The sequence below is a fragment of the Malaya genurostris genome, chromosome 3, assembly GCF_030247185.1.
Source record: "Malaya genurostris strain Urasoe2022 chromosome 3, Malgen_1.1, whole genome shotgun sequence".
Lineage (NCBI taxonomy): Eukaryota > Metazoa > Arthropoda > Insecta > Diptera > Culicidae > Malaya > Malaya genurostris.
In genome coordinates this window covers 10,840,181-10,865,183 of record NC_080572.1, presented here as the reverse complement: position 1 = coordinate 10,865,183, position 25,003 = coordinate 10,840,181, and the positions used below count along the sequence as shown (strand labels likewise).

The 25,003-nt window shown below is 39.2% G+C and overlaps 1 protein-coding gene and 2 long non-coding RNA genes across 5 annotated transcripts in view; all 3 read right to left on the bottom strand.

Moving 5' to 3' along the window:
* Positions 1–4,332: 4,332 nt before the first annotated feature.
* LOC131435067 (uncharacterized) lies at positions 4,333–12,735 on the bottom strand. Its single transcript, XR_009230439.1, has 3 exons — positions 12,504–12,735; positions 4,772–4,860; positions 4,333–4,687 (listed from the first exon to the last, which is right to left on the bottom strand). It is a non-coding gene; the product is annotated as an uncharacterized LOC131435067 (long non-coding RNA).
* Positions 12,736–18,685: 5,950 nt separating this feature from the next.
* Positions 18,686–20,028, bottom strand: LOC131438888 (uncharacterized). Its single transcript, XM_058609262.1, has 4 exons — positions 19,887–20,028; positions 19,337–19,787; positions 19,097–19,291; positions 18,686–19,004 (listed from the first exon to the last, which is right to left on the bottom strand). Exons 1-4 carry the CDS (start codon positions 20,026–20,028, stop codon positions 18,686–18,688), a joined length of 1,107 nt encoding a protein of 368 aa, XP_058465245.1.
* An 822-nt stretch (positions 20,029–20,850) lies between these two features.
* The window catches only part of LOC131435066 (uncharacterized), a 28,267-nt gene continuing 24,114 nt past the window's right edge, over positions 20,851–25,003 (bottom strand). For all 3 annotated transcript variants that reach the window (XR_009230438.1, XR_009230437.1, XR_009230436.1), the window contains one exon: positions 20,851–25,001. This is a non-coding gene — a long non-coding RNA (uncharacterized LOC131435066). The remainder of the gene's footprint in view (positions 25,002–25,003) is intronic.

Genomic DNA, 25,003 nt, shown 5'->3' with positions numbered 1-25,003 from the left:
AAGATTATGCAATGGTCTATGCCATTGTTTCTAAGCATCCTTATGCATCGTTTCGATTTTAGCTCGGTTCGGTTTTGACAACATAATCGGTCGAAGATGACATACACTCTTAGAAAAAATTTAATTTACGCTTGACGTAAACTCAAGCATGTCGTAATTTCTTCGGTGAAGCCATAATATTAAATCTACTAACATGTGAAAATAAATTTTGCGTCTGTATCGATGTAAACTTCAGCTAAATTAACTATGAAGTTGAAGATATGACTTTTTTTTACATGCTTTGAATTGTGAATGTATGTGAATCGTGACGCTCCTTTTATGTGCATATTTAGATGTACATTTTTCGAAGTGTGTATGTATTAGAAAGATGGCAGTATTTCCTATCAAGGATGGCTTTTATCGTGTCAAAGAACGCTCACTGGCAACTCTTCGCACGATTGAATCAGTGCCATCAAAGAGAGGCGGATATCATCGCAGCAACAAAAACCCGGCATGGCTCATTTAACATAGAATAGACACCAGTGAGAGAGCGAATTTCTCTCGATGACATTTCTGAGAATTATAGGTTAGCACGCTGCTGTGGGAATCCTCTCTGAAGCAACAAACGGTCGCTTATTCTCGTTTTGCGATCCGATTCTATACAGGCAGTTGATAATAGCGATAGAATCATTTAACTATTGCCAGTTATTCTAGCTATGTGTATATAACCTTTGTATTAGTTGTGTCTATGAAAATGTATGTGAATGCTCCACACAAGGGTTTTGAAATATTACAACCTAGTATGAGAATCATCAAGTCGAATCATCGATTCGATTTTCTGCGATAATTGTCAGACTGTAAATTTTTTTAAGGGTGTGAAATACTCAGAGTATGAAGCGGAGCGAAGAAATGTAGAAAAATTCTCTCACGATTCATGCATTGAGAGACACGATTTCTTGTAACACCTTCTACCGGATTGAAAATGCTGTATACAATATAGATAGCAATATAACAGCTTCTGTCAAATTTTCGGCAATCACCAACACTGTTTCCTACTTCTGGTTCCGGAGATACAGGGTGATTAGTGTAAAACATAAATTTCGCGTAAATTTGTTGGGTTTATCGGGGTTGCAGATTTTAATAGTCGATGACCAAATAAACTTATTTATGTTTTACCAGTATTCAATTTTCGATCTTGGAATGTACCCCACATTTTTATTTAGAAATCGTAGTTCTCAATGCGAAATTAACTGATCTCGGCTAGACAGATTTTCGAATCCCGGTACCAAAAGCTTGAGAAATAGCTCAATCGTTTTCTCAAAGAAGACCACATCGAATTTCATAAACAAAAAATCCTAATAAAATACTAATGGCCCCATACAAAATTGATGAGTTTTGTCCGATTCCGACTGCCATTTCTGGATTTACGAAGTGATGAGTTTTTTCAAAAATTTAAACCGTCATTCAGCTCAAAGCTATTCCAATTTAGTCGACGTTTTAATTCATGGGCATACGAACCGCTTTACCGTGACTGAAGGAATTCTTATATCGTAGTACTAGCCATTCAATGATTTTGTACGTTAAGAATCGTTTGCGAAGTCTGTTGAAACCAGTGCGGTAAAATTTCATTTTCAATCGAATAATATAAGATGAAAATGAAATTTATGGCCACTGACCGTCAGCATATCCTTTCTAATTCATTTGACTTATGCTGCCAATTCCAAGTGAAGCTCCCAGCATTCATCGTCAGTTGAATAATCGTACCTAGTCATTCGAAGTTTCGCTTACTCAGTTTCAAGTGCCAAGTAGTCTAGCTGCTTCATAGTCTTCGCTCCTGGTAGTAAGCAATTTCGATCGAATAGAATTATAAATGGAGTAAAGTGTTAAAAATGAAAACTTAAGGAGGAAACAATTAATTTATGTGTATTCTGTGATTGATATTTCAGCTATCTGATTAGTCTTTCATCTATTATCTTGAACCAATTCGAATGTTTACATGAACCTCATTTGAAGGCCGCTCTCACACTATTGAAAGAGATATTTTGTTACTTCAAGAGATCAACTGACGGTGGTTAAACTGAGCCTCGATTGAAGAGAAACGAGTGATGACTGAATGCTGCCCGTTCGGGCCGTCAGCAAACATTGTGTGTGTCAGAGAGTGAAGTTTACTGCATTAGAGAGATCGTCAATGTGTTCCACATTCAGTTTCAATTGAATTGAATGAAGTTTTACAGCACTGGTTGAAACACACGTTTAGATTTACAGAATTAATTTTATGAAACCCATTTTTTCTTTTCGATTCGACTTGCAGTACCAAAATTACAGGGTAATGAGTGACTGAAATTTCCAACTGTCATTTGAAACGACGAACATCAAAATTATTTCATGAAACTAAACACAACGAAGAATATTCATACAAAAAATCACATGCGGATTGATAAAGAAAAGGCATATCTCACTGCTAGGTGTATTAAGTTCGTTTTTGTTTGGGCTTTGTGCAGACACTTGAATACTGTGTTAAACTCAGCTCTTACTTTTCATCACTGGCAACGGGAAACAGTAACAGGTTCGAGCCCACAACTTTTTCTTTACCGTGGAGACGTTCCAGAAGGCAACCTGAATAAGTAGTGCAAAACAAGTGCATGATACTTTGTACGTGCCTGTTGAATGCTATTTTGTATCATTATCTGCATCTGACCTCGTATCACAAATCTCGCTCAGACCATTTCAAACATCCCAAAATATCCGTTGTTTCGCAAATTAATTCGTACATCTTCTCTCTTAGTTTATTTTACGTAGGTAGTTATGAATACTAAACGAATAAGTTTTTTTGCATAAACCAACAGGGCCGAACAAGTTTGAGATATCTTGACACCAGTTGATTCCTAACATTTTTTATACTCATCACCCTGTAATTTCTTAATCGGAAGTCGGATTTGGATGTCTTTGTACTCTTTATAGGGGTGCGAATTCAAAATACGGAAAATAAAATCATACAAAAAATAGTGGTTGAACCGGTTTTCGAAATCATTTCACCTACTGCTTGAAAATATGCCTATGAATCGATTCGAGTAAATTAATCTACTTATTTTATTTCAAATTTCAAATAATTGATGGACGAAATTTCAATTAATAACGAGAAACGTCTAATTTTGTCTGTTGTCAAGACCATTATCATGGATTTTCCTAAAAGAAACGCCAGTATCGTGTTCACGATTTTTATAGGAATTGTGCTCTTCAATTTGTTTGTTCGCATTTAAAAAAAAGCGTAATGCCCGAGACATAACTGGATTTCCTGAATACGATAACAACTGACATGTTCCTTAGCACCTCCAAATATCAATTAGTTGATCAATTGTACGAATAATGCAAGCATTCCTCTTTTTCACATTTTTCACAAAAACAAAGAAGGCTTCACTTGATCTCGATGACTGTGAATTTCACACAGCGAAAAGTGCACAAATCTAATCAAACTGTTCTAGATTTGCACTAAACTGGGGATATTTACCTTCGATTTGCTAGCAAGAAATCCTAATAGTTCTGTAGAAAACTTTTAGAGCCATTAGAACGGCTGATTTTGTGTGATGCTCTCCATCGTTGTCCTCTTTTCGTTGTTTTTTCACCAATGCAAACCACTGGCGGCTGTAACGTAATCGCTCTTGTCGGAAGCGAAACTGGCTTTGCAAACGACACACATCTGCTCGCAATGGCGATAGAATCCAAACTAATCCAATTTTTGTTAAGTGGTTTCTTTTTACGTGATTTCGTTTGTAGCTTTTTTACTAATGGGCGGTCCTCACGGCTATAAAAACAGCCGCATATAGAATTTTAATTTCTATTATTTCATTTTGGATTTGCATTTCATTGAAAGAAACTAGCAATATGCTGTAGGGATTCGTTTCTAGCATTTAGAAGGACCAAATTGAGGAACTCACTACGATACTCACCACTTTTCGGAACATTTTTCTAGAACGATTTGTTGTACAGCGGCAGATATTTTGTTCTCTTCCTCAGAACTAGTTCTGATTGGCTGGTGTTGACATGGGTCAAATACTTCAAAGCTGTTGATATACACGTTTAAGTTGAAAAATTTCGATTCTATTGGTAGTTAAATTATATAAATCCTTTCACTGAGCTATGAGCTTTAAAAATACGAGAAAGGCAAACGCGCCTTATGAATTATCCTCTTTGATACTCGTTTATACTAAATATTTTAGAAAAGTTTAATTTTTGCTCCTCGCTAGGAAATTCAATTCTCTTCTGCGTTGGAGACAGAAAAATCTTTGTTCATAAAGTGATATGAATACTGTAACGATTGATAATCTTTATTTACCAACACACATCATATCTACATTCTCTTTTGGCGACATATACATATTTTGTTTTCCCGCGATGTATTTATTAAGGCACAATGCGATTAGCTTTATGATGCCAAGGGCAGTTTCTTATAATTATTTGAACTAGGATTATGTAGTGGCTGGAGGGATGGGTCTTCCATGGTTTTCAGGTGACGTTGCTACGTAATGTTGGCGACATATAAAACTTATTCAATGCAGTTTGCTCATTTTATTGGATTTAATTACATGTAATTACAGAAGTTAATCAAATGTTGTAGATTTTGTTGCTGCATTGTAGAATGATTGTATAATACGTACTTTTAACTACTTCAATCCAAATCATCATTCAAGGGTTCTGTTTCTATAGTGGTCTGGTATACAGATGAATAAAAATTGTGACGAACATTTTCAAAAAATGTCAACATCTCTTTGACAGTCGATTCCATGAATATTACCTGTAGCAGCATAACGCGCATGCTTTGATTTTCCCTGCAGGCCACTGTATCCGGTTACGAAATCGGAGTCCATCACTGGCACAATCTGGCTGAAAATAGATTTAGGTTAGGAATGTGCGGTGTGCAGAGCTCAAATACAACATTGCGATTTCACAATCGCATATATTATGCATAGATTTTTGCCACCTGAGTCAAAAGTGAATTCAGTTTCCTAGACTGGGTTTTAGAAGACTTCGTATTCATACTAATGCTGCTTTCAAATAGGGCAATGAAATCATTGTTATTGATGTTTATTGTTTGAACTCGAATCAATTTACGAACGCTTTCGGATTGCCGACAGTATCAAACAATATCTGACAGAAGACAGATGAGCATCGTGAATTACTTTTGTTTTGATTTCTAACTGAATCGAATTTGAATGGAGAATAATTTTAGGTTTTCCAATGGCATATTTTGTTGATATTATATGATTTCGCAAAAAAGACAAAAGTGAGAGTGTTCGCTTTTTATGTTATTAAAAATTCCGCAGCAAAATCTAGTACACTTCAGTACTAATTGTCATTTGTAACATCCGTCCACGAGGAAATCCAATTCGCTTCTGTAGGAGGATCTCAAAAACGTTGGAAAAAATTCCAATAACCGTAGAAAATGCTCAGTTCATTAAGTCATTATTTTCCATCAGTGGAACAAAAAGTCGACCAACTCGATAAAGAGATCTGATTTCGAGTTTCTGCTCTAGCGATGCAAAACGGATTCGAAAAGGCTAAGGAAATAAATGGAAAGCATCATTCTGTGTTGAATAGCGGTCAGGAGGGTTGATTTTCCTTACTGTGTGGGGTTGAAGGCGTCTGCGCAGCATGGGTGAGGTGATTCCTTGTATTCAACCTGCATACAATATAACAGTCATGACTTCCGTTGTAGTGGGATATTATTTTCACGCAGTTCTTTCAGTTTTCTCCACGTAATCGATACTATTTTGCTGGCTCTGGTTGCTCGACGCTCGAACGTTTGCTGTCATGCTCAGTGCAGTAAAATTTCATTCAATTCACTTAAAGCCGAATGTGAAACACACTGACGATCTCTCAACTGCAGTAAACTTCACACTCTGAAACACATCGCTCGCTGACGTGCCGAACCGGCTGCATTCAGTTTTTCAATCGATTCACTGCTCAGTTTAACCACCGTCAGTTGATCTCTTGAAGTAAAAAAAAATATCTCTTTCAATAGGGTGAGAACGGCCTTCAAATGAGGTTTATGTAAACATTCGAATTGGTTCAAACTAATAGATGAAAGACAAATCAGGTAGCTGAATGTCAATTACACAAATAAACAACAATAAACAAAATAAACACCCTAGGCTTTGGCTACAGGGCGCGTACCCCCTTTGGCGGATGGGGGTGGGAGTCAATTTACACTTCGCGTATTGACAAAGTCGGATCATACCGAGATCGATCGTTCGCTTATAAATGTAAAAGATGAAAATTATTATGTTGTCTGGATCGATCACGGAGTGGACAGTACTAGTAATGTTTGAAATTGACAATAGGTCATTAGGTGGTTTCGAGCATTCTTATGCTTGGAATTGGTCACCAATTTGAATTATCTGGATCCAGTTGGGATCAATGTTCGGCTGAAAAGTTCGTATCGTTTAATAGAAACACACATTTTTTTGCCAAAATTCGTTTTTATTACTCAACATAATTGCCATCAGAGGCGATACAGCGATTATAGCGATCTTCCAACTTTTCGATACCATTTTTGTAGTACGATTTGTCCTTTGCCTCAAAATAGGCCTCAGTTTCAGCGATTACCTCTTCATTGCTTCTAAATTTTTTACCAACGAGCATTCTCTTGAGGTCTGAGAACAGGAAAAAGTCACTGGGGGCCAAATCTGGAGAATACGGTGGATAAGGGAGCAATTCGAAGCCCAATTCGTTCAATTTCAGCATGGTTTTCATCGACTTGTGACACGGTGCATTGTCTTGATGAAACAAAACTTTTTTCTTCTTCAAATGAGGCCGTTTTTTTTAATTTCGTCCTTCAAACGCTCAAATAACGCTATATAATAGTCACTGTTGATGGTTTTTCCCTTTTCAAGGTAGTCGATGAAAATTATACCATGCGAATCACAAAATACAGACGCCATAACCTTACCGGCCGATTGTTGAGTCTTTCCACGCTTTGGGTTCGGTTCATCGCGTGCAGTCCACTCAGCTGACTGTCGATTGGACTCCGGAGTGAAGTGATGGAGCCATGTTTCGTCCACTGTTATATATCGACGAAAAAATCGGTTTTATTTCGATATAACAGCTCCAAACACTGCTCAAAATCATCAATTCGTTGTTTTTTTTTTTTTTTTTGTTTCGATTATAGAGGTTTTAACCTTAAGGTCATTCGCCTCTTCGGGCCAGAAAAACTTTCTGACCCTATGTGCGGGGTTGGGAACCGAACCCAGGCGGGCTGCGTGAAAGGCGTCGACTTACCCATCACACTATACCCGTCCCCCGAATTCGTTGTTGTTTTTGATCGATTGTGAGCTCTCGCGGCACCCATTTTGCACAAAGCTTTCTCATATCCAAATATTCGTGAATAATATGTCCAACACGTTCCTTTGATATCTTTAGGGTGTCTGATATCTCGATCAACTTCACTTTACGGTCATTGAAAATCATTTTGTGGATTTTTTCACGTTTCCATCGGTAACAGCCTCTTTTGGACGTCCACTGCGTTCATCGTTTTCGGTGCTCATATGACCAGTACGAAATTTTGCAAACCACTTACGAATTGTTGCTTCGCCCGGTGCAGAGTCTGGATAACACTCATCAAGCCATTTTTTGGTATCGGCGGCACTTTTTTTCATCAAAAAGTAGTGTTTCATCAACACACGAAATTCCTTTTTTCCATTTTTTTCACAATAACAAAAGTAGCTTCACTCAAAATGCAATATCTCACAAACTAATAATCAGACAGCTGTCAAATTTATACACGTATCGTTTGAAGGTTGGTACTAACTGAAAATGGTATGCATTTAATTCTAGTGGCGCCCTCTCATAGAAACGATACGAACTTTTCAGCCGATCTGTTATGTCATATTCGTCCTGAACTTGGCGAACCTAATTCAAAAAGGAGGACTGGTGTTATCAGGAATAGGAGTAAATTGATATCTTATAAACCGCTTAGGAACTTACAAACCTTTCCGATCTGGTTCGGTATCGGTAATGTTTACAAATTGCAATGACGGCGAAACTGATTGATCAGGTGTGATTACACTCTCAAATCGGGAAAGGTTTGAATGTACTTGGACACAGATGTCACCTTCTAACTAAGAGTGTGAGATGTGTGTTTCCGGAAGAGAACGGTTCACGTGGACCATTTCATACAATCACACCTAGTATTTCTTCACGAAATACATGTAGTAGTTTTTGTTTCCTGGATGCGTGCTCAACACTAGATGGCCCAAAACTTTGTATAGACCTAAATTGCTCAAAACCAGGCAAAATGATTGAAAGAAAGAAAGTCAAAAAACGGTGACAGAATAACTAAAAGCTAGTGCAGAGTGCCTTAGTGCTTATAGCGTTAAATTAAGAGTTAAATAAAGATCACAGAATTTTAAGAAATCCATCCATTGTGTACATAGTGCGACTTTCCTGGGCAATCTAGTGTTAAATGCGCACCCTTATATTAAATAATTTAACGAAATCACTCACATCTGATTTTATTTTATTTTAATTCCATGATAAAAAAACTAAATTAAATGAGACTGTTGAACTAGAGGATTGTCATCGAAGATTCAAGGCTAAGAAGATGTGAGGAAGAAGACCCCTAGAATGTCCCAGGATAGTGATGAAGGTTGAGTATTTTATGTAATAACCTAACTTTTGGTAAGTTGTGGTATGCTGGAAGAAAAAGGTGAGTGCAATACTATTTTTACAATCACTTTTATTATTATTGTTATTATTATTATTATTATTATTATTATTGTTATTATTATTATTATTATTATTATTATTATTATTATTATTATTATTATTATTATTATTATTATTATTATTATTATTATTATTATTATTATTATTAATATTATTATTATTATTATTATTATTATTATTATTATTATTATTATTATTATTATTATTATTATTATTATTATTATTATCAATCTTATTATAATTCCTTTATTCTTGATAATCTATAAGCTTGTGATATTCACAGGTTTCTCCGGTATAGTAAAAAGCAATGGAATGGGGCAAAAGGAAACGTAACGTAACATCGACAAAGATAGAAACAATCAGAATAGATTAGATTGGATAGTGTTAGTAGACCAAACATATCTACATTGATTTGGGAACTTTAAAGTAATAATCGCAAGTACCGTTTCAGACATAAAAGACTATATAGGAAAGCAGGGCCAAGACCGAAGCGGATACAGTGCGAAATTTTGTAAAGCTTCACCGACGAGGACATTTAAGACACAGAAGCAGTTGATAGGATGACAAAATACCAATACGATACAGACGCACGACTCAATGATTGACTGGTTACAGGGTGAAGCACACACTTCCTACCCAAGTGACAAATTCTCTGGCGAACTTGCAATAGAAGATATTCGCATCTTTCGTTGTAAATTGATAACCGTAAAGGAATCTGTCGCTTGGGTTACATGCTGGAGGATTTCCTCCTTCGTAACTAGTGTTCATTTGGGCACCATAGCCTAGTTCGTCCGGTATGGAAAGTGCGGATCATTGTAACCACCTCCCTCGGCCAGAGCAGCCCATAAAGGAAAAAAAAAACAAAAATAAACACGTTAATTAATAGTTTCCTCCTTCAGTTTTCATTTTTAATACTTTACTCCATTTATAATTCTATTCATTCGAACGAGCCCACTACCAGAAGCGAAGACAATGAAGGTGCTTTACTACTTGGCACTTGAAAATGAGCAAGCAAAACTTCAAATGACTAGGTACGATTATTCAACTGACGATGAACTCTGGGAGCCATAAGTGGCCATAAATTTCATTTTCATCTGACATCATTCGATTGAAAATGTAATTTTACCGCACTGGTCATGCTTTTCGAATTCTAGTTACCTACGTGATAGCTTCTAGTTCCTCCATTCTGGAGCTCGCGAGTCGCGACTGCCGTTGCAAAGGTCTAGCTTTTACCCGCACTCGACCTGAACCCGAGGTTTATTGCTTTTCCAAACCCGTACCTGTAACTTTTCTCAGAGATGGCTGAACCGATTTTTATGAACTAAAATTAAAATGAAAGGTCTTGTAACCCCACACAAAGTTCCTAAATTTGATTCGAATCCGACTTCCGGTGCCGCACACATTATCATCATCATCATCATCAAGAACTATCTAGTTCCAGTTCAATTTGTTTGTAACCAAGTCTAAAGATAAAGGCACAAGTAAACTACCGTTTACTGTGTGCACATCTTCTTATTCAAAACAAAACATCATCGGTGCTGTATTTATATCAAAGTTCGAATAAATAAATAATCATTCGGAAGCTCTACAACAGAAGCAATGCAATGGACGATGGATACAAAGTAGGCGACGACTTTCAAACTATCCGATCCGCAACGAAACGGAAGCCGTAGGCAGTGCGGTTACAATTTCACTCGTCCGCACACATGGCTGTCTCAAACGAACGAATTATCCGGGCATCTGGCTGCTTCGAGTGTATTCAAAGTCGAATGAAAACAAAAACTTGAGCAGAATGGCGTCAGTAAACAATATTCCGGTCGACGAGCGGCGTAACGCTTGAACGGAAACGGAATTTTAGCCCGGATTTTCAAATGTTTTAAAACTTTGTTCACAGAAGAGTATCGGTTTCGAGTTGCGATCCTAGGGAAGTATGTAGATATAAAATAGTTATTTTTATTATTTTTTTGAAGTGGTTGTGTAGAAGAATTTTGACATTTATAACCGGAATAAAACTTTATTGGTTGATTAACATTACTGGGTCAGGTAATAAAGTTCACTGGGTTCAAATGGTTTTGTTGTGCCAATAAAAGTGATTCAGCTTGTAGATTTAAACGTTATACGAGCTAACTCAGTGGTTTTGCTGGCAACTGTAACGAAGAAATAATTCGAGCGTGAATAAATAATTTCACACGAAAAAACCGTCAGAAATCTTGCCAGTAGTACTCAACTCATTAAGCTAATTGTTTAGGCTGGTCTAGATTTGTCAAATTAGTAGCTAATTGAAATAAATTTGTCTTGTGAAAGTTTGCCATATTTTGAATCGCCTGTTGGTGAAATGAGCTTTCGACCTATTACGAAGATTAAAATGCTTTAACTGAGGTTTAGTTTTGTCAGTAAAACATCGATTCCATGTTGCCCTGTTTTATCCTTGAATTCCATTTAAAAAAATTTCATAAGTTCAATACTTCATCTATTTCCTAATTGGCTTCGATCAACTTATTCTGCTGAAATAAACAAAATGATCAAATCAACGCTGCAAACTAATTAGTGTTACGTAGCAGATTTCACTCATCATCCGCTCTGACCCCGGACATCGTCCAACCTTTTCCGCGTGCGGTATTTGAATCGTCTTCGGTGTAATTCGCCGAGAAACACCTGTTCGAGAAAACCAAGCGAATCTGTGCATCCGTCTCACGAAAATGAGCGAAAACGATCGTCAACACGTGAGTGGGTAAAATTTCAACCCGAACCAGAAAATTTATTACCCCGGTGCGTGATCGCCGGAGAATACAACCTACTAGGCATTGCTGCCAGTCCACGTGACATTAGTTTTTCAATATTTCATATTTGACGTTCCATCTTCGTACTTGACAGTAGGCGGTTAAATATTTACGATCCGCATCTTGCCGTTGCTGCTGCGAATGGAATTCGAGCAAAATATTTCCCTTAGCGGAAATTCTGGTAGCAAAATAACTCTAATTCAGTCATCGCTGGTAGCATCTGGGCAGCTGGCGGCAGTTGGCATTAATTATGGCGTAATTTTTGCCAATGGTGCTGCCAACGAATGGCGAACCCCTAAAAATAGCTCTGTCAACGTGATTAATTTTGATGGAAAGTCGGCAGTTGTATTCTACTGATCCGGAGCGGTGACTGGTTATGTTATGATTTACTATGTCTGTGCGATATTTGCTGTGCAACCATGCAAGATTGACATAATTCACACAACTGCAAATTGTGTTCAAATTATCATTTGTAATCTCTCTATGTTTTCTTGTCTGTTTGTTTTTGACGTCTCACTTTACTGTTCTACTTTTTTACTGTTTTACTGTTTTACTGTTTTACTGTTTCACTGTTTCACTGTTTCACTGTTTCACTGTTTCACTGTTTCACTGTTTCACTGTTTCACTGTTTCACTGTTTCACTGTTTCACTGTTTCACTGTTTCACTGTTTCACTGTTTCACTGTTTCACTGTTTCACTGTTTCACTGTTTCACTGTTTCACTGTTTCACTGTTTCACTGTTTCACTGTTTCACTGTTTCACTGTTTCACTGTTTCACTGTTTCACTGTTTCACTGTTTCACTGTTTCACTGTTTCACTGTTTCACTGTTTCACTGTTTCACTGTTTCACTGTTTCACTGTTTCACTGTTTCACTGTTTCACTGTTTCACTGTTTCACTGTTTCACTGTTTCACTGTTTCACTGTTTCAACGTTTGGCAGTTTCTACAGTCAATTTTGTTAACCGAGTATTAATGACAGGATTGCGTCAACATGAAATTAGCAACGTTGTAGCTCTAATTTACCTTCCACTGCGAGTGACAGCTTACAGGTCAAAGTCATCCATCTGTCAGTACATCACCCGAAACGTTTTTACGCACCCGACAGCCGTGAGCAGATATTTCTCGTTGGTCAGCCAAAAATGATATGTTTGTAGGTGGTAACGTAGAAACGATACAAGTTAAGATATCGTAAAACCTAAGAATACACACATTTGTAGCTGTCCCATCGATCGTTTCGGCACGTTTGTAATGGCTGCGAACCTGCCAACTATACGCTGTTAGATCTTTCCGTGCATTTCGTAGCTAAATGCAAATAAACGACAGACAGGTGAGAAAAGTGCGATGAGCCGATGAATGATCACGCGACCGGAAAATCGCTTCACACTTTTTTTTATTCACTTAGGAACAACAACGGCTTACTGATTCTAGACTTGCTACGCCTTGTCAAAGTGACCGTGACTCAAGGCTTTGTTTTGACGCTGACAAAGCGTCATCTCAGAAGTAGGCCGAGAGTTCATTTCATTTGGTTTTTTGGCAAAGTCCAAATTTTTTACTGATGGATGCAGTAACTGCAGTTTCCCGGAAAACCATCACCTACTGGGTGCAATTTACGAGATTAATGATGATGGTTCACGGGTCGGTAGGCAAAGTGCTAATGAATCGAACGCGATGCACTTGAGTAGAGCGGCGTTCGTTTTGCGAATGATGCGCGGCGGCTATCAGTGGGAAATGTTTGGGCGTCGCGTGCGCGCTCTTCTTCGGGACGCTGGGACGCCGACCGGCAGAGCTCAGTACGATGATGATGTAAACAATTTTATGTGCCAACACCGATCGTAAATCTCATTGAGACTGATCTTCCACGGCGGGTATCCTCGTCCCTTTTTTGGTGGCCGATTCGGGGAAATGAAATTCGTTAGGAATTTTCTTGCTTGAAGTGTGTATACAGTGTTCAATAACATTTCCCTAGCTTCGTGCCGCTACTTGCTTGAATGATGTGATCGTGGTGTGTCTTTTAGGCCATCGGAGGGGAGATGCGTGCTATCGCGCGTCTTCGTCTACCAGCTACCCCCCGTCCTCCTTCGCCACCCCAGAACCCGTCATTCATCAAACCGATGATCGTGGACCAAGATTCGGTTGAAGGAGCAGCTTGAGACATTGGCCGCTTTGGCAAGTGAATGGTGCATCACTAGTGGGACAGGTTTCCGAGATTGTATCTCGGACCGGTATCGTCGTTGCGCGCTATCTCAATACGTTTACTTCTAATTCTAAAGATACAATTTTTTGAGTAAACCCTTTTCTATCGGCATAGAAATTGCGGTAAGAGGGTAATTTTCAGTTGTTAAAAAAAGAATACGTTGCTAGAGCTGTGACAGTATTTATAACGAGTTCATTCAGCAATTGGCACGGTTCTGCCTATTTGTCGTTTCGTTTTGTTTATATCAAGTCATTTTTTCAGTCCAAAAGAAAATCATGTTAGAAATTCGGACATTTGTTTAAAGAATGTAGTGGTTTAAAAGGCAATTAGCATGCCATTGGTATTAACTATGTTCGTATCGGTTACGAGTTAGAGAAAAGTGTTTCGACATTTAGAACATTTTAATTTTTATTTTATATTATTGTTATTCCTTCATCTGACCTGTTATAGTCTCCATGGAGCATTGGAAGGGGAAAAGCACCATTGAGGATAATCCAATCGTCAATTGGGCGTAAAAACCCCTTCATCGTTTCTGATAGGTGACAATACTACAATTATACACGCATTTTCATGTTACACTGTGTTCTCTTAAACTTATATATTACATTAATCTCCTTGATTTATCTTTAAAAACATCACACGAAATGGAAAAATCAAACATTCAAAGACATAGTTAAAACTATTACTCATTTCCCTAATGGGTTTGTTTTGTCCATAGTCAGTATGTTGATTGTCAAGTCTTAAAAAGTTCCACGATTTTTTAGTGCTAGGTGACACATTAACATTTACTTAAGAGAGAATATTATAGAAGCATCAATTTGGCCCATGAATAGTTTTCCTATAAATGCAAGTTCCGATATATTTCTCCTTTTTGAAAGTGTGTCCAAGGTGAAGATCTGATGTCATAACGCAGGATTGTAGCTTGTATTGATTCAATTTGGGTAGTCCAAACGCCTGCGTAAGGACACCAAATTACAGATGAAGCATCAAGAACACATCGGAGAAGGATGAAATACAGTGATCTGAAACAATAAAGGTCAGTGAATGCTTTGGCTATTTAAAAGATAAATCCAAGATTCCGATTAGCTTGATAATCAAGTACTATAACAAGGGCCTTACAATTGATACTCTCTCAAGGAATTCTCTAGAAATAGTGTATCTCCAGAGAATAGATTCGTTCCTACATGTGAATGAAATAATTGAGCATTTCGATATACTAAGCGTCAATCGGCTGCGCGTACACCAGTCACAGAAATCATCAACTTGTCGTTGTAAGACAGTACAATCCTCTTCAGATCGAGAGACACCCGACAGATTCGAGAAACTATTTGATTCACAATTTCCAAGTTTAGCAGAAAGTGAACGACCAACAAGATATGATCTGAGCCATTCGGTGAATGTTTCATAAAGACTATCCCAGAAAGTATGGACGCACTTTGATTTCGCTGTAAATAATTCACAAGTGTTAGATATTCAAATTTTATTCGATATACTGATAATATTAGACTACAACAACAGAATATTACTCTCAACATTTGCTACTTAGCCATTGTAGACTAGCTGGTGCACCTTCTTGCGAACGTTCCTCATTAAATTCCGTACAGACTTCTTGGCGACAAGTTTTGACACTTTTTTTCCAATCTTTTTCGAACTGTTGAATGTTTTCGGCTGTCGAGGCATGTTTCCTAAGATGTGCCTTCGGTATACATTTTTGGTAGTATACCATTCTACCGTTGATTTCGAGTAGTGGCAAGAAGCAAGATCTCGCCAGAACACAACAGGATCCTTCATGGGTAGAAGTCGTTTTTGTAAACATTCCTTGATGTATATTTCGCTGTCCATTGAAGCAGTGGTCATGAAGAGTTTCAAAATCTTACCGCAGCTACAAATTGCTTGCCAGACCATAGCTTTCTTACCAAACTTTTCGACTTCAATCGATGTCTCGCGCTGGTTTAACACTTGCCCTTCTCGCATCGTATAATATTGTGGTCCCGGCAAGGATTTGTAATCGAGTTTCTCGTAGGTTTCGTCGTCCATGATTATGCAGTTCAAATTTCCAGCAAGAATCGTATTGTACAGCTTTCAAACCTTCGGCCTGATCGATGCTTCTTGTTTCGGACTACGTTTTGGTTATTTCTGCTTCTTATAGGTTCGAAGATTCAAACGTTCTTTAGCACGAAGAACATTTGACTTTCAAGTGCCCACTTTTTTGGTCACATCCCGAACTGAAACCTCCTTCTTTTGCTCGAACGCCTTCAGTATACGTTTATCCGACTGAGGGTTAGCAGGACCTTGTTTTCGACCCGTTTTCGGTTTATCTTCAAAGGTGTTATCCTCACCGAACTTCCTGATTGCATTTCGCACGGCTTTTTCACCTACTCCTTCCATTTTTGCTATCTTTCTCAGTGACAGTCACTATTTGTTCTGTGCACCATTTGTACACAATTTTTCGACGTTGCTCTGCTGAAAGTCCACGCAAACGAATAAACAACTGCATAAGTGGTTAAAGAAGAGTGTAAACAACAGGACGCAGCCATAAAAATTGACAGATTCTGAAATGGCAGCGGTTTTTGATTGCGTCCATACTTTCTGGGGCAGTCTTTATTGTGGCATACGAACATTGACTGAGAACAAATAGAAGCATTCAAATCTAAACAATTTTCAGACAACCAAGCGGCAAGGAAAAATATAAAAACCTTTCATTTTAGTATCCAGCTAGGGGACAAATAGTACATTATATCGGCTGGAAATCACAAAAAAATGGCACAAGTGGCACGTTTCCCTGGTTCTCGAGGATAAGTGTCTAGCCATGGCTTTTCATGGATGGAAATAATCATGGAAAAGACTCATGTAGTGGGTGAGGTAAAAACAGGAACAAATTGTTCTGCATCCACAAAAGTATGCTAAACGATTTGTTGGTAAAAAAATGCACATTCAGTAAACCGCCGAAAGGCATTTGAGATTTTACATAGGCGGCACCAAAGGATGCAGAATGATTCGCAATACTAACGATGTATAGTAAATTCGGTATCCCATGGGCGATCCAAAACAATCTGGGTCAGCACACCAAGGATTCATTCACTCCAGAAAGTACGATGGACTCCTTTGAATATAGCTCCTTACCACATTGAGTAAGAAACGATAGAATGCTACGGTTTAAATTGAACTGCTAGGTGGATATGGCAGTTCAATTTGAACTGCTTTAAGAACTGATGAGCCGTAGGCGAAACGAGAAGAAAATGAAGTTGAATATTTGTTTTTTGCACAAACCAGTTACTTCAGCTTTCATTCATCTTTGAGGTTTATCTTCCCATACATAGATTCAACTATGTTTGGAGAACCAAAAACCCGGATACGTAGCTGCGTCAATTTCAGGTAGTTATATATTAGGTGGTATGATATACGGTAATGCCATACACACAAACCATATGAATTTTATTTGCAAATATTTCAGTGAAGTTTGAAAAAATGTCACGGTTTTTTGACATTTCTATAGTCGAATCTGGTAAAATTGCTTTTGTCTGAGCGCAAGTTTTGCCCGCTTCGCCAATAACTGGCATATATGGATGAAGACCGAATCTGGTGCCTTATCCAAAGGTGGTAAAACAGATTCTAGCCCAACGAAATCATTCGTTGTACGAGCTCTAGCTAACTCATCAGCCTATTTATTTCTAATAACACTAGAATGACCAAGTATCCGTGAAAAAAACAGTATTTGAAATGCTGAGGTCTTTGATTTGTGTTGAAAATTCGATCACTAGAACGAGAAATCATTCAAACAGGGCGTCTTGAAAGTAGCTTGGCTGTTGACATCCGTTACCGACACTACACAGCTATTTGAGCTACTTGGAATAGGAATCTGACATCAAATGTCAATTTCCATGGGTGGCCGAGTAACCTCACTATAGAAGCACACGTTCTGTTTTTCATTGTGCATGCTCCCTGTATCTTACGTTATTGAACTTCTTCCATTTTTGTCGTACTTCTTTCCATTCATTTTGATGATGAATACCAATATTTTTCAGTCACTGTAAATTAAAAAGGGAAGCATTTTCTCACATTTCGATAGTTATAGGTTTATAATTCAAGTAATAAATTTGGTCACAATGTAGGAGAATGGAGGACAAGCGGGTATGTTTGAATTATGCAGCCAGCTACCGAAAAAAATTTAATTTCGTTTGAAATTGATTAAATAAAACAATATTTTGTTGGTAATTATTGAAATACTTACCCAGAAATTATTCAATGACAATACCTAAAAGCTCGATGAATGCTTCTTTAATCAACATAATAAATTTTATCAGCCCCTTAAGAAACAACAGATTGTAAATAGACTAACGAAGAGAATAGTATAAATGGAAATTTGCGAATAAAATACCGCAGAAGCAGGACCTGCACCCGTAACTTTTTTTATCCGGAGAAGTCGCTTTGCCAATCGAAGACTGTTTCAGAAAGTATGGACCAGTATGGAATAAATTTAAAAAATTTAAAATTTAGAGTTGGATATTTAATTTTTTATTGGATTGATATCAGTTTATATTAGCACAATTGATTAGTTGTTGAGGTGGATTTTCGAATGGCAAGCCAAACTCCTGATAGCAGACGAATAATATTTCCAGTCAGCTTCAAGAATTTTTGGTGCCAAAACGGTAAGTGGAAGTGGGTCGGCCGGTGTGTATTACCCTTGATGCAACCTAATACAGTTTTCATAGCATTAATTTTACATTTTAAATATACTATGCTTACTTACAGTATCCGAAATAAGTAATATGGAGTGCTGCTAATTCTAATTCACCTAAACTACCGAAAGCTTATAAAAATGAGTTGCACTTTTCCTACTGTTGACATTTGACGACGATTGATGATCTGGTTGACAGTTGACGCGCCACCTACGATGACCGATGAGGCGCCGCGTAGGGTTATGTTGAATCGACGAGGGACCTAGTCGTTACATTCCCCCACCCGTGAACCATGATGAGCAACTGGATCTGCTGGAACACCTGGATCAGGTTCACGACACTTCACGACATCCAAAACAGCCAATCTTGTAGCTGGTCTTCGTAAGGTTCCCGACGATGTCCGTACTAGTGCCTGCCGAACTCGACCATCCCGTCCCAGGATTACTTCCGCTATTCGTCCCCGAATTCACTGGTTCCTCGCAGTTTCGCCAGCCACCAGCACCAGATCGCCAACTTCCAGGTCTTTGACTTCTTCGAACCATTTGCATCTCCGCGTGATGATCGGCAGATACTCCTTCAGTCACCGCACCCAGAACTGGTCCGTAATATGTTGTGCTAACTTCCAGCTGTTGCGAAGGGTCGCTCGATAATCTACGCGTTCAGTAGGAAGGATTTTGACACCTGTGGAGCTGCCTAGTAAAAAGTGGTTGGGTGTCAACGCTTCTTGGTCAGCCGACTCTAACGGTATGTATGTTAATGGTCTCGAGTTTATCATGGCTTCCGCCTCGTAAAGAATGGTTTCAAACGTTTCGTCGTCCGGTTTACGAGGTGCCTCCCAGATCGTACCGACAGCTTCTTTCACCGAGCGTACAAGTCTCTCCCACGCACCACCCATGTGTGGGGATGCCGGTGGAATAAATTTCCAGCTTGTTTGAGCGCTAGTGAAAGTAAGGGCAAGAGCGCGTGTAGTGGTTTCAATTTACGACTTAAGTTCGTTGCTCGCCCCGTGAAAACAAGTCGCGTTGTCTGTCCATACCTCACGTGGTGGTCCTCGGCGTGACACGAATCGTCGTACTGCCATAATACAGGACACGGTGCTCAGAGAATGTACAACTTCCATATGTACAGCTCTCAGTGTCAGGCAAGTGAAGAGCGCCACCCAGCGCTTGATGTTGTTTCTGCCGACCTTGACCAGTACAGGGCCAAAATAATCCAAGCCGACATATGTAAACGGTCGTACGAATGCTGATAGTCGCATCTCTGGGAGCGGAGCCATGGCTGGTGATCTGGGAACTGCTTTCATTACATGACACCAGGTGCATTTTTTTGCCACTTTCATAACGAGCGATCGGAGTTTACCAATCTCGAAGCGTTGACGAATTTCATTCACGATGACTTCACGGTTGGCATGACGAAAACGGCGATGGTACCAGTCTACAATGAGGAATGTGATTAGATGTGTGTTAGGGAGAATTGCGGGAAACTTAGCCTTGTAGGGCGCAAACGGCGCAGCACCTATGCGTCCACGCATACGTAAAACACTGTTTTCGTCTAAGAACGGCCACGTTCTGAAAATCGGACTAGACTTGGCGACGATGCGGTGCCGGTTTGTTGGGGGACCTTGGGATTTGGTCAACGTAGAAATTTCGTTCGGAAAGGCATCGCTTTGCGCCATCCGCCAAAGCGCATATTCGGCCCTTTGCAACTCATTCTGGCCCAGCAATCCAAGTTTTAGAGGTTGTCCCTTGCTCCGACGTTGTACGAGGTCTGTTCAAAAAGTACTCGGAATTCTCATTTTTCTAAAAAAATATTTATTTATTCGTCTACATCTATATGGTTCCCTTCAAAGTAATCCCCCCTAGATATAATACACTTATGCCAGCGTTTTTTCCAGTCTTCGAAACACACCTGATAGTCACTTTTTGTAATGCTCTGTAGCACTCTCAGCGATTCTGCCTTTATCTCTTCAATCGATGAAAAACGCTGTCCTTTCATGGGTCTCTTCAACTTTGGGAACAGGAAAAAATCACACGGAGTGATATCTGGTGAATAAGGAGGTTGGGGCATGATTAAAGTCTAGTTTTTAGCCAAAAAATCACGAATAATTCAGCAGTTTTGGAACGAATTTTGCTGCCACTCGTTTCATGCGTAAAACATTTGAAAAAATATGATGGCATGAGCCAACTGATATGCCAACTTCATCAGCAACTTCTCTAATAGTGATTCGGCGATCATCCATAATCATTTTTTCCACTTTTCCCACATTTTCATCGATTATTGACGTGCTGGGTCGACCGGAGCGTTCGTCGTCTTCAACGTCTTCGCGGCCATCTTGGAAACGCTTATACCACTCCTAAACACTTGTTTTTTCATAGCAGACTCACCGTAGGCTCTCTGTAACATTTCGCACACTTGTTTACACTTTATTTCATTTTTCACGCAAAATTTAATACAAATTCTTTGACTCTAAACTAACTTTAAACTAACAAAAATCGCCGAGCTCAAAAAAACACGTCTACACCAGCCGCTACAAGACAGAATGTAAACAATGAATACAGCTGAAAATTTCACCATACATTAGGGACATATGTACCAACACAATAAAAAAAACTTTGACCACAGGACTCTCCAGACGCGCGCAATTAAAAAATTCCGGGAACTTTTTGAACAGACCTCGTAGATTATCGAGATAGCGTAGAACGTATGCTATTGCACGATGGAGTCTGGCCCACGAACTGAACCGATAAATATCAATGATCGGAGCGAAATGTCCAAAGTTTGTGCAGTTAGAACGCATTTCTTTTCGTGTTTCCGGGATGGGACTATCTTCAGGCCACATATCTTCAAGGTTTTGCAGAATTTCTTCAGCCCGAAACCACGGATTGTTCATCGAGAGTTGTATTCCTTGTTTCCATTTTGTAGCAATATCCGCTAAGTTGAGCTTAGAAGAAACGTGTCTGCAATCCTTCGACTTAGTTGACATCAATATTTCACCCACGCGAACAGCAACAAATTGTTGATATCGGCGATGATCCTTTGATTTGATCCAAGCGAGTGTTACCGTTGAATCAGTCCACATAAACTGACGGACGATGGGAAACGAGTGGTAGGATTTGATCATGTTCAACATTCGTGTTCCAAGCGAAGCTGCCATCAGCTCCAGCTATGGATAGAGTTTTTAAAGGTGCGACTTTGGTCTTGGCACCGACGAATGCCACTTGAACTTGTCTAGCTTCTTCTACACGAAAGTACGCCACGCCCGAGTATGCCATCTCGCTGGCATCCACAAAAATGTGAACCTCTAGGTTGTCCAAGTTTTTTGGAAAGGGTGAGTGAAAATAACACCGGGGAATGCGTAAAGCACCGAATTCCGGAAACAGGTTCGTCCATTGCCACCAACGAACGTAGATATCCGGTGTAATTTGTTCGTCCCATTCGATTCCTCTAGCCCAAATATCCTGCATTAATATTTTTCAATGATCCAGGAAAAACGCAATAAATCCGAGAGGATCGAATAAACTCATGATCACTCTAAGCACTTCGCGCTTGGTGGGAATGTGTTCATCGTCGAGAATTTGTTTTATATCGCTCCGCATGTTAATAGAGTATACAAAAACGTCTTCCTGTCGTCGTCTGTAGCATGATCTCGAAACAGGAAACGTTGTGATTGACAATCAGGAAAGCGAATCTTGATCTGGTGGAACATTTCCATTATGTCTCCACACACTGCTACCGGGAACTGACGGAATTGACTCAACACTTGTGGAAGAGGAGACAGTAGATCGGGTCCTTTCAGGAGCTTCGAATTAAACGATGTTCCGCCCACCTTGGCCGCTGCATCCCAGATCAATCGTATCTTACCGGGTTTGTTCGGATTAGTCACGACACCCAGTGGTAAATACCACGTACGACACACATTAACAGAAGTTAACTCGATTAGAGACGCCTTATGTGCGTAGCCTTCTGCACGTAGTCCGCAATTTGCTTTCGCACGTTCTCTCGTAGTACTGGCTCTCTTTCAAGTCTCCGTTCCAGGGATTCCATGCGGCGGACCGCCATGAGATAACTATCGGGAGACTCCGGGTTGTCGGTGTTCCACAGAAGTCCCGTTTCAAAACCGATTCCCGATTGTGTACGTCGTGTAGTCTCTTTCAGGATTTGCTTTGCTCGTTTTTCGTCTGATGATTCTAGGATGGCACTGGGCACTGTTACACCGAAATTTTCCAGCGCGAAATAGTTTCGAAGTTGTTCATTCATTTCACGATCAGAATCAGAAACAGTTCCGAGGTGAAAGTTAACGATTGCAGTTCTACTAGACTGCCCTGGGAATACACCCATAAATGCTCCAACCCAAACGGCATTTAGCACCGATTGGATCTCTAGGGCCTCCTTCGCGAAGTTTAAGCGGAACATGCAGTCGAAGATTGTCTAAACCGATTAGCAACTGAGGTTGGACAAGCTCATAATTGTCTAATGGTAGACCTTGTAAATGCGGAAAACGGCGCGCTAGATCATGATACCGGAGAGTTTGAGAGGGGAGAAGCAAGCGACGGACAGTCCGGACATTGTTTAAACGGTACCGTTGGTTTCCGGTTTTACCGGAGGTATCTAGTTGTACACGTTGAGATTCGGACTCATCTCGACTGACGTTACCAGTCCACTGTAGAGTGAGCGGTTCATTTGAACCGGAGACATCAAATAACTGCGCGATAGATTGATCTAGTAGAGTGTACGATAAACCTTCATCTATAAATCCGAAAACAAGTCGAGAGCGTTTTCGTCCGTAGAGAATCACAGGTACCACTCTAAACAGTGGCCAATTGAACTCATCAGACGAGACATGACTAGCAGAAACACTCACACTACGAACGGGAGGAAGTGAAGAATGTAGGAGAGTATTATGTTTCTGACGACACCCATCAATTTCGCAACCGGTCCATGATCGACAAGGCCACTTGCCATGGCTATTTAGACACGTTCTACACAGACTAGATTATAGATGTTTTAACCTTAAGGTCATTCGCCTCTTCGGACCAGATAAAACTTTCTGACCCTATGTACGGGATTGGGAATCGAACCCAGGCGGGCTGCGTTAAAGGTATCGACTTACCCATCACGCTATACCCGTCCCCCTCAATTTATAATAATGAAAGACAAGCAATAACATGGAAGAAGAAACATACCCAATAAAACTTTTCTCCGAAGCTAGCCGCAAATTGATAAGTTGAATGAAGTTGAATGAAGCGAGAATTTAGTAAAATAGAGTAATCAGAAGTGAAACGTTGGGAATATCTGAGAACTGAAAGGAAAAAAAACTCCTGCTTTTACGACATGGAAGCAGGATCCCAGGGGATCTATTCTGGGCTCATTTTTTTCTGCCGGATTCCACACGGCATCTAGGCTGGTACTATCCGGAGAAAGATAATAGGTACTATCAATCTTCTAGTAGACCTCAGCCCCTTTTAAATAAATCACTGCTAAATTGAACAAAAACCTCGGTACTTATATCTGCATCAACAGGTGTTACACAGTTCAATTAGCAATCATGTTCCTGTGGAATATTCATTACCATCTAATATGTCTTACTACTCTGTTTAATTCGAAGATACGTTGGTTAGATTCTACCAAATCTATATTTCGCGTTTGGAAAAAAGGTATAAATTGATGCAGTACATACGGATTTGAAAGCAACATTTGTTAAATGTAAATTGTCTTGATTACATGGAACTCGAAAATTTTTTGATTGGTTATGCTCTTACTTTTTCTGTGTGTATGTTTCTCGTATTGATTATATTCTTTGCTGTATCTCATAATATTTATCTTAGGTTTTTTATTTGCGATCTTCTAGCAAAAAACTTATTGTTTCGATTGATATTTCGTTTTATTAACAGATGTTATAAATAAATTGTTTATAGTTTGAATACAAAGGGCAATCAAAACGTTTCAAACAAATTGTAGCATTCTATGAATGTGGCACAGCAAGAAGCAATCATTTAGTTAAGTTCGAAACTTCGTTGCGGCGAACTCGCATTGTATCCATTGAAAATAAATTTTCATATTGAAGAAACGAATTTATAAATTTTCACTGGGTGACGGATAATACGCTAAATAGCTACTGCTATTTATCTACTTTGAGCAGATTCTTAGCTTTTGAATCCATTTGATACAACCTTCACTTTCAGGTGGTCAAAAGAGCGATAACTTCGGAAAACGATTTGCACTGTACGTAAAATTCGAACGGGTGGTGTTAAAAGCCGCTTCAATCGAAACTTGCGAAGATGAAGTTTTGCTGAGTCGAGCACTGTTTTATGTTACATGTTGAGTATGCTTTCGTCTGTGTGAAGCTTTTCGAGTGAAATATTTCAAATCAATGCCCTGCTATGCTTACATTCGCTTTAAGCACACTCAGCAAAGGGGCTCGAAAGTGTTTGAATAACGCTTGCATAACGTCCAATTGGAAAGCATATTACACATATATGAAACCAAATGTCTCAGAATTGGTGAACAGTACAAATGTTTACTTTCAAAATATGTTAAAATTTGATGATGTCCGTAAATGTTGAAATTGCTTGTACTTCATAGTTCAAATATGCAACTAACAAAACTAGTGATCAAAACCAGCTTTTCTACTGATTTCGAACGAGAAATCT

Excerpts from the sequence above, each read along its gene's own strand:
- LOC131438888 (XM_058609262.1), bottom strand. The coding sequence starts at position 20,028 with ATGGCGCAAAGCGATGCCTTTCCGAACGAAATTTCTACGTTGACCAAA. Across the intron at positions 19,788-19,886 it reads AGACGAAAACAGTGTTTTAC|ACTGGTACCATCGCCGTTTT; the intron begins GTATGCGTGGAC and ends TCCTCATTGTAG. Across the intron at positions 19,292-19,336 it reads GCGAGCAACGAACTTAAGTC|CGCTCAAACAAGCTGGAAAT; the intron begins GTAAATTGAAAC and ends TACTTTCACTAG.